General features: G+C 49.7%; 1 protein-coding gene across 1 annotated transcript in view; it reads right to left on the bottom strand.

Annotated features, from left to right (window-relative positions):
* Positions 1–125: 125 nt before the first annotated feature.
* Positions 126–10,468, bottom strand: part of LOC106815961 — a 14,027-nt gene continuing 3,684 nt past the window's right edge. The window contains exons 4-6 of the mRNA XM_014820496.1: positions 8,547–8,738; positions 5,742–5,960; positions 126–332 (exon numbers count right to left, since the gene is read on the bottom strand). Coding sequence (XP_014675982.1) covers positions 126–332; positions 5,742–5,960; positions 8,547–8,738 — 618 coding nt within the window. The remainder of the gene's footprint in view (positions 333–5,741; positions 5,961–8,546; positions 8,739–10,468) is intronic.

The raw sequence follows: 10,468 nt of genomic DNA, 5'->3' as shown, positions 1-10,468 counted from the left end.
TTCTTCTTTCCTTTTTCTTGCAAATGATAGGGGGGGCGCCCGCCCCCCTGCCCCCCCTGTGGCGCCGCCCCTGTGCGTGTAGATCGGTGTGAGGAAACTCTGCACATGAGGGGACTCGGATAAATTCACACGTTTTGGTGGTGCTCCCCCTGCTGGGAATCCTCAGACTCATCCTCAGGTTCCTCTGGCACGCTGGCGGGTTCCCCATCGACGGTGCGAATCGACGAGTTGGTGCGAACGCGCGTGCGGTACGAATGATGCGTGACGTCATACTCCTGCTCCAGGTGGCAGGACGAACTTCCGGTCGATCCGTGCCTCTGGGCATCTCTCGCCTGAAATCGCGTATAATCGTCGTTATAAACACCGTGGTCCGTCCTCGTACAACTCTTCCACGGAAAAAAATATTCGGAGAGCGCTTATTCTAAATGTGTGCATAAAACGAATAGTTTATCCGTGCTACGGCTTCTTCTGTAGGCCTACTTTCTGTTGGCCCTGATACTTTCGAATTTACCTTTATGTGCGTTTAAATTACTCTCACGACTGCTATTTTAATAATCTTACGTCGTGTATTCCTCATTCACTGTACACGGTAGAGTTTCAAGGGTTTTCTAAAACTGAACAGGTGACTATTATATTATGACACCAGAGATATGTCCGTGACCAAGAGATATGTCGGACAGAAAATGTCGTTTACGAAATATTACGGTCTAGAAAAAAATGTACCCATACGGGGGATTTTGTAATTTCACACGACGAGCTAGAGTGATGACATATATACACCGTTCACTGTCAACAGCGACTGAAGTAGGCCCGCGCAGATGACACAATTTACTCCTCACGGTTGACAAACAGATAAAGGCAATCCATTTCCTAATAAAATCAGCTTCAATAATAATACCTCGCCACTTTTGTGATCACGAGCCAACGGCGGCTTTTTATAAGAACTCACGTGATAACTGATGTGATAAAGGTCGTCTGCCTTCGTGAGAACTCATGACCTTTCTACTTGAATCGCCACACGTTTTATGTTACAAAGTCTCAATCTCGACAGAATTAGATTTCACTACAAAAATGTCGAATAACATTTTTATTTAAAAAATGCCAAGCTAATATAAATTCTACTGCTTTGTTATAAAAATAAGTGGCAAGTTATCAAAGGTAGGCTCTCTTACAACAGGAACACTTTGCCCACCCGTCTACGGCTTGTCACGATTGTTTTTTTTAAATCCAGGTTTTACAGTCCGAGGTTCATATTATATAGTTATATATCAATACTTCTTGAGCAAAGCTGCAAGAACGTGGAACCTTCCTAATAACAAGTATAGCAAAAAATAGACATACTGCGCCAAATAACCAAGTCGTCGAGGTAAATTGAATTACAACCAGGATCGCGAATACGAGAAGCTGAGAAACCACCATGCGGACTACACTTTCTAGGCTGGGAACTGATACAGCAGTGTGTGCGCTAAATATTTTTACTAGCAGCTGCACACACATACAGATCCGTTGCAGCCGAGCTGTTTCCGAAAATTTGAGAAATGTTGTCATTATAAATAGGTGCGTTCTCACTGGCGCGAATTAGCGGGCTGCAAAACCCGGTTTTTGCAGCCCGCTCGAAAAACTGAGCTTTTTACAAGTGTGAACGCAATTAGCTCACTAAATCGCGCTCAAAATAGCGCGCTGCAAAGAACACTTCAGACTGCACTAATTTGGAATCAGCCGCTTATTTGCTCACCGCGGCGATGATATTTTAGCACCGCGACGTGATAATGTTGCACCGCCGGCCCGATTAGCGAAGATATTCGCATGTGTGAACAACGACAACAATTAGCTCAACTATTAATCATCGCACCTATTAGCGGGGTTGAGCAGCGCCGTTTTCTTGTGTGTGGAACGCCGCCTAATAATAGATCAATATTCTGCCCCCACCATCATCCGCATCATTCTCTCTTCCACACAACCAACAGAATTCTACCAATCACCCCTTTTAAAACCCCATCATCGCACCACCGATTATCACCACCCTCACACCAGACCTTCCCTAACCAACTCCTCTTTACCACCCCACCACAATCATCGCCATTAACCCCTCTTAGGTACCATCTCTCCCACCACTGGCTACACCAGTGCTACCATTCACTCGTCTTACCTCCATTCCTATAGACCAACCCGTTCCTGCCACTCTTCATCACCACCCTTCTTACCACCTCACACCACCCACCATTCTACAACCACGCTTCAACACCACCTCGCCCACACCACCCTCACACCTCTCCTTACATCCACCACCCTTCACCACCACCCTCGCCACACCACGTCCTCACACATCCTCACAACCACCCATCACCACCACTCCTCACCAACACTCTGTCACACACCATCATCACCACCCACCCCCCACTCCACCACGCTTCACACACCCACCCGCTTCAACACCACTCTTCATCACTGCCTTCCTCACCACCCACACACCATCACCTACCCACCCCTCACCACACTCTACACCACACCCTCAATCACCACCACACTCTTACCACCCCCCTCACACCACCCCTCACCACAGCCCCTCACCACCACCCCTCACCACACCCCTCACCACACCCCTCACACCACCCTACACACCACACCCTCCACACACCCATACCACCCCCTACACCAACTCATACACAACCACCCCTCACACCACCTCCCTCACCACCACCCCTCACCAGCCACCCTCACCACCACCCTTCACCCCACCACCACCCTTACCACCCCATCACACACCCCTCACACCACCCTCACACCACCCTCACACACCTCTCCCACCACCCCTCACCACTCACCTTTACCATCACCACCCCTCGCACCACACCACCCATCACCACCCTATCACACCACTCTACACACCACCCTTCACCACCCCTCAACACCACTCTGACGACCACAACCTCACCACCACACCTTTACCCAACCACCACACCCATCACCACGCACCCCTCACCACAAGATCTATCACCACCACCTTCACCACTACCCTCACCACCACCCGTCACCACCACTTACACCACTACCCCTCACCACCACCCCTCACCACCACCCTCACACACCACTCTACAACACCAATCCTCACCACCACCACCACTCGCCAACATCTCTACACCACCACCACCTCACACATCACCACCCTCGCCACAACCCACCTCACACACCCCGGCACCGACACTCGTACCAACACCCCTCACCAACACCCCTCACCACCCCACTCACAGCCATATCTTCACCAACAACCCTTCACCACATCACCCTCGCCACCAACCCACCTCACACACCACCCTTCACCACCACCCCTCACACACTCTACACCACCACCTTCACCACCACACCTACCACACCTCACCGACACTCTACACCACCACCACTCACCACCACCCTACACACCACTCTACACACCACCCTTCACCACTTACCCCTCACCACCACTCTGACACCACTGACCCCTCACACCAGCCCCTCACCACCACCCCTCACCACCACTCTAACACACCATCCCTCAACCACACCACCCCTCGCACCATCTCTACACCACACCAACTCACATCACCACCCCTTCCCACAACCCAACCCCTCACACACAACCCCTCACACCACTCTACACACACACCCCTCCACCACAAACCATCACCACCACTATTCACCACTCCCTTCACACCACCCCTCACCACCCCTCACACACTCTACAACCACACACCCCTTCAGCCACCACCACACGCTTCGCCACAACCCACCCTCACCACACCCTCACCAACCACTCTACACCACCACCCCTCACACAACCCTCACCACACTCTTCACCACTAACCCTTCACCACCACCCTCACCACTCCTCAACCACCACTCCTCACCACACTCTTCATCACCACCACCCCACTCCACCACGCTTCACCACACCACCCTCACCACCACTCTTTACACCACTCCTCACATCACACCCTCACCACCAACTCTACACCACCACCCCTCACCACCACTTCTTTTACCACTACCCTCGCACCACCACTCTCAACACCACTCAGTTCACCATCACCACCCACTCACACATCCTCACCACCACCCACCCTCCACCACCTCTCCTTACACCATCACCACCACTCCACCACCCCGGCACCACCACACCACCCTACCACCCCCCTCACCACCACCCCTCACAGCACCCTCACCACCACTCTCACCACCACCCCCTCACCACACCACCCCTCAGCCACCACCCTCGACAGCACCCTTCCCACCACCCTTCACCACCACCACACACCCCTCGACCACACACCACCCCTCACACACCCTTCACCACCACCCTCACCACCGACTTCTCCACTACCTCACCACCACTCTACACACCACCCTTCCACACCACACCCATCACCACACCACCCCTGCAACCACCACACTCACCAGCACCCTCACCATCGCCTTCACACACCACACCCCTTACCACCCCCTCACCACCCCTACACCACTCTACACACCACCCTTCACCACCATCACACACACTCACCACCCTCACAACACCACCACCCATTACCACCCCCCTCACCACCACCCTCACCACACCCCTCAGCGCACGACCCTACACCACACCCTCACACCACCCCTCAACCACCAACCCTTTACCATACACTACCCTTCGCCACCACCACACCCCTCACACCCGCTACTCAACACCACTCTACACACCACCCCTCACCAACCCCTCCCACTCACACACTCTACACCGCCACCCTTCAGCCGACACCACCCTTCGCCACCACCCACCCCTCACCCACCCTCACCAGCACTCACCACCACACCCACCCTCTCACACTACCCCTCACACACCCCTCACACCACCTACACAACTACCCTCACCACCACCCGCTCACCACCACCACCCTCGCACATCTCTTACACCACCACCCTCACCATCACCACCCCTCGCCACAACCCACCCTCACCACCACCCCTCACCACACCATCTACACACCAACCCTTCACCACCCCAAGCCTCGCACCACACACCACCCCATCAACCACTCCCACCACACTCTACGACACACACCCTTCACCACCACCCTCACACCACCCCACCACCACCCCTCACCACCACCCTTTACCATCACCACCCCTCGCCACCACCACCACCCCTCACCACCCACTTTACTCACCCCACTCTAACCACCACCACCTCACACCCCTCACACCATTCTTCACTCAAACCGCTTCACCACACACAGCCCTCGCCACCACCACCACCCCCTACACCACACCCCTCACCACCACTTCTAACCACCACCCTATCACCACTACCCCTCACCACCACCCCTCACCACCACTCTACACCACCACCCCTCACCACCACCCCTCACCACCACCCCTCACCAGCACACTCTACACCACCACCCCCACCACCACCACCCCTCCGCCACATCTCTACACCACCACCCCTCACCATCACCACCCCGCCACAACCCACCCCTACCACCCACCCCTCACCACCACTCATACACCACCACCCCTCACCACCAACCCTCACCACCACTCTTCACCACTACCCTTCACCACCACCCCTCACCACCCCTCACCACCACCACCCTTCACCACCACCACCCCTCGCCACCACCCACCCCTCACCACCACTCCTCACCGCCACCCTTCACTACCACCCCTTACCACCACCCCTCAGTACCACCCTCTTTCTACTAAAGCTTCCCATCACCCTGCCTCACCTTTACTCCCTCCGGCATGCTCGCATCCCGCTTGAGAATCGACGGAGGCGACGACCCGGATGAATCAAAGCTCGACTTTGTCGCAAACACAGAGCTACGTCGGCTAGAATCCGGCGCCGTCAGCGGGCGGGCCGTCGACACGGACGACTTGCGGGAAGAGGCCGATAGGGAGCGCTTGCGATGGTAGCGCCGCAGCAACTCGAAGTCGACGTCATCGTCCTGCGGGCGAATCGGGAAAATTTTGTAAAAAAAAATGAAAAGATTATGGCGAGGAAATTATGAAGAACGTATTTGTGTCGCGTCATCGTGTTACGACTGTCGCGAAAATGTAAAAGTTGGAAAGATTATACTGAAAAAATTCGGACTGAAACAGAGTCTTTTCGCGTCATCGTTGGCAAGATGTTTCTGAAATATATGTTTCTGATCTCGCAGTAACAACAAAAGCTCTCTATACGGTCTATACCCTCCTTCTCGCCCTCTTCCACTCCCCCTTGCTCCTTCCTTTCCCTTTACACATTTTGCTGTCTATCACTTGGTGAAAGAGCTATACTACAATACATCTAAGTGTGAATTTACGGGGCTTTCGTGAAAGATATTTTGAGGCTGAATCCGCAATAGCTATATAATACTCTACGAACATTACAGATAATGTAATAATACGCTCTTAAGGCTATGAGAAAAATCGCTGTATCTACAACAAACTACCTCAAGCACGCGGCTGCGTAAATAAAACTACTAGAATGTCTAACTGCATGAGTTTTGATCCTAAAATGACTGACGAGCGAATACAGCGAAGTTGCGTTCATGATTTCAGATCTTTGTACAGCGGTTCGCCATCTCAAACAGATTTCACCAGCTCTTGTAAGAGTACAGCGTGTTTAATGCGCATTATGACCCGCATCATATACATGGTGTCGTGACGGGTAAGCTCTTGGTTTCACAACCATTTTTTTGCAAGCCGAGACGGCCACCATTAATTACGACGCGGATCTCACGACAGCGTACGAGGTACGGTGCTTGAATTCCGAATCTGAAATCCTTTATGACACGCGCGAAATCAGAAATCCTTTATGATCATTGATGAAATGATCGTGCGGGTTTCGGTGGTGACGTATAAAAAGATAGCTAGAGGATATAGAAACACCCAAATAAAATAAAAATTCATATAAATATAAACGAATGCAAGCTTATTACGCAGCTGTGCTTACAAGCCTCTGCCTGCCCCTTTCGTCTCCCACTGTGTGCAAATGCACACTATAGGTAGATTTTACCACGCAGGTATTACGTTAAATGTCGAGATTTCTGAAGGTAGCAGTGATTTAGTGGTTTTTGATGATTTTTTTATAGTTCTCAACTATGTTAACGATAGTTGAAGCACATTCGAACTTTTGTTATTTTCAAATCTTTGTTACTTTACATAATCTATTACTAGCCGTTTAATTACGGACATGTTCATAACATAGCTTGAAATGCAAGCTTAGTATGAAAAAAGTTATTGCACGTTTATTACCTCGAGCATGTTAAGCAGCTGAAATTGAACATTCGACTCTCTCCGTGTAAGCCTGGCAATTTATGAGCGTGTATTGCGATATTGACACTTATTATGGATAGCCATTTACGACTTTACGACTATAACAACCTCCAATTTGTTCAAATAACGTTTATTGCCCACTATAGGGAAATTGCTCTCAACACTAGATTGGCTATATGGACTGCTGGACTGGACGTTTTCTCTCGCCGGTCGCATGCGATCGGTATATAATCCGGTATTATTATAGCGTCGCATGCGCCACAGTCGCGATATGCCTCACAATAAGAAATCGAAAATGCCGGATGTATTTCTATCGCGTTTTCCGAGGTAATGCACGCCTTGTCTAATCAATATGGCGCGTGATTGAGCTATCACGAAATCGAGGCGGAAAATGCGCTAGCAAGCGACGCGGCGTGATATTCTGTATTGTGCAGACAATACGGAGGCAAATTATCCAAGGCACGTGTAAATTATTCCCAGCCGCACTGCCAGCGAAAGCAGCGATTCGGACACTGAATCGATCGGGAACAATGAACGAAGAACGAAGAACGAAGAACGAAGAAGAGCAGTAAACGCGAAAAGGTGTGATGTGGGAAACAGCTAACTGCTTATGCTATGCGTGTAAAATGTACGTGCGTGTGCGTGCGTGTGTGTATGTGTATGTGTATGTGTATGTGCATATTTATGCGTGTGAGTGCGCGTGTGCGTATGTGCGTGTGTGTGAGCCCGGGAAATATATAGATACGCACAAAATACACACCACACACACGCACCGCACGCACGCACCGCACGCACGCAAATGCCACGCACGCGACTGCACGCACCGCACACACACACACATCACACAACACACACACATTTATGCTGTAATTTAGAATGGCAGCACAGTACACTGAGCTATTTATCATGTTTCTGGCAGTTTTATTACCAGCCCCCTCAGGCAACCCGCGCGGCATCTCTGAGAGATTCAATCGTATTTCCTCATCGTATCTCTCTTCATCATCTCTCCTCTCTCCATATATATATATATATATAATATATATAATATATATTGTGTGTGTGTGGTGTGTGTGTGTGTGTGTGTGTGTGTGTGTGTGTGTGTGTCGTGGTGTGTATGTGTGGTGTGTGTGTGTGTGTGTGTGTGTGGTGTGTGTGTGTGCGTGCGTGCCGCGCCGCGCGTGGTGTGTGTGTCTGTGCGTGTGCGTGTGCGTGCGCGTGTGTGCGTGCGTCCGTGCGTGCGTGTGTGTCTCTCTCTCGTCTGTGTGCTCTGTAGCCTCCATGCGAACATCGGAGTTCTTCCTCCGTCTCAGCTCGGCGAGCAGCTCTGCAAACTCCTCCTTCAGCTCCTCGACGTGCGTGCTCAGGTCGTACTGTACGGCAGCAAGGTGCTCCTCAGCGTCTCTCGCTTCTATGCGCTGCTTCAGCTCCATCAGCTCGTCCTGGATGTGGTGCAGCTGCTGCTGAAGCTGCAACCATCGATACACACACACGCCGGGGTTTTACGTGATGCCTTTTATGTTCGATAACTTTGTTAACATTGATATTGAACTAAGTGATAACTTTGATATTGCCGATTCCGCCGCGATGTAACTCGATGAGGTTTTAAAACGGAAATAAAGTGAATTATTAGGTTGCGCTTACGTATGTCGGAACTTATATATAACGGATAACGAATAACGGATATATATATATATATATATATATATACTTGATGCTTTCATTCATCACTACCAGTGTCGACGACAGACCCCTCCCCCTACATTTTATATCGCCGATTTCGCTACAACGTAAAATGATTTAAAACGGAAATAAAGTGAATTTTTAGCGGCTTTCCCAGAAATATCCTGCTCAGTTATATGATCTGCCGATGTTAGAAGCAGGTACAGATATAGCTATAGCAGCACAACAAACGGCTGTTCGGTTTTACAACGTTTCATTGCAGGTCTTTAGTCGAAGTATTTTGTTTTGTTTTATTAAAAAAAGAAGCTTGTATTTAGTTATTTGAGTGACAAAAAATAAGCCCAGGCGCGCCGAAAGTACAAGTAAATGTGAATGCTTAGAACTCCATACTAGGCTAATTGCTCAAAATGTACGGTTTCCCTCAGATGTTCGCAAACCATTTGGATGATATCAGGAGTGAATAATAATAGATTTATTATCTGATTTAATAGATAATAGATCTATTATTATTCACTCCTGATGATATGAAGCTCATATATTGATAGTGAGATCAAGTTATAATGATACGTAGATCGTGTTACGTGAGATACTTTAGTGAAATGTTGTTTACGTTGTACTGCTACCAATACGAGATAGAGTAAAGATAAGGCTCTTCAAATTAGCAAAATCTGTAAGGCGGTTCCCCAGTGACACCGCGACCAAAAAACCCAACGAGGTATCGAATTAAAGATAGATATTTCCCCGTTGTTACCGCTAACATTTTACAATAAAAAATCACAAGATAGTAAATTCTAAGCGACCCCAAACCCCACGAGACTGCACTGATTGGGCAGATGTGATTTTTGCTTTTTTGGTTTTCGTATCCGCTGTGGTAAATCGCGTTTAATGATGAAGGCTGGGGGGATTATGCCCCATGAGGGACGAGTGGAAGCAGGAGGGAAGAGTGCTGGTCGTGCGTTTATAATTGGCCATCTTACTCAGAAATAGTTATTTTTACCGCGGTAAAAATAATTCAACCGCGGTTAAATTACGGCCCTTTTAACCCAATCAGAGGCCTTGTTTCACATAATTTAACAAGGGCCATGATTTAAACGCGGTTGAATTATTTCTACGGCTGTAAAATTACTATTTCTGAGTACGATGACCAGCCATGGAATCATATAACCATGGAATCGTGGGAGCTGATGCAGTAGGGAAGATCGCCGGTCGAGAAGGAGAAGAAGAAGGAGAAGAAAAGGGAGAAAAAGGAGAAGGCGGAGAAGTAGAAGGAGGAGAAGGAGAAGGAGAAGGAGAAGGAGAAGGAGAAGGAGAAAGAAAAGGGGAAGGAGAAAGAACAGAAGGAAGAGAAGTAGAAGGAGGCGAGGGAGAAGGAGGAGAAGTAGAAGGAGAAGGAGAAGGAGAAGGAGAAGGAGAAGGAGAAGGAGAAGGAGAAGGAGAAGGAGGACACGGTGGAGAAGTAAAGGGAAATGAGAAGGAGAATGAGAAAGAGGAAGAAGGAGGAGAAGAAGAAGGAGAA

The sequence above is a fragment of the Priapulus caudatus genome, unplaced genomic scaffold, assembly GCF_000485595.1.
Source record: "Priapulus caudatus unplaced genomic scaffold, Priapulus_caudatus-5.0.1 Scaffold1248, whole genome shotgun sequence".
Taxonomy (NCBI): domain Eukaryota; kingdom Metazoa; phylum Priapulida; class Priapulimorpha; order Priapulimorphida; family Priapulidae; genus Priapulus; species Priapulus caudatus.
The sequence above is the reverse complement of the archived record's forward strand: the minus strand, read 5'-3'. Positions and strand labels throughout refer to the sequence as shown.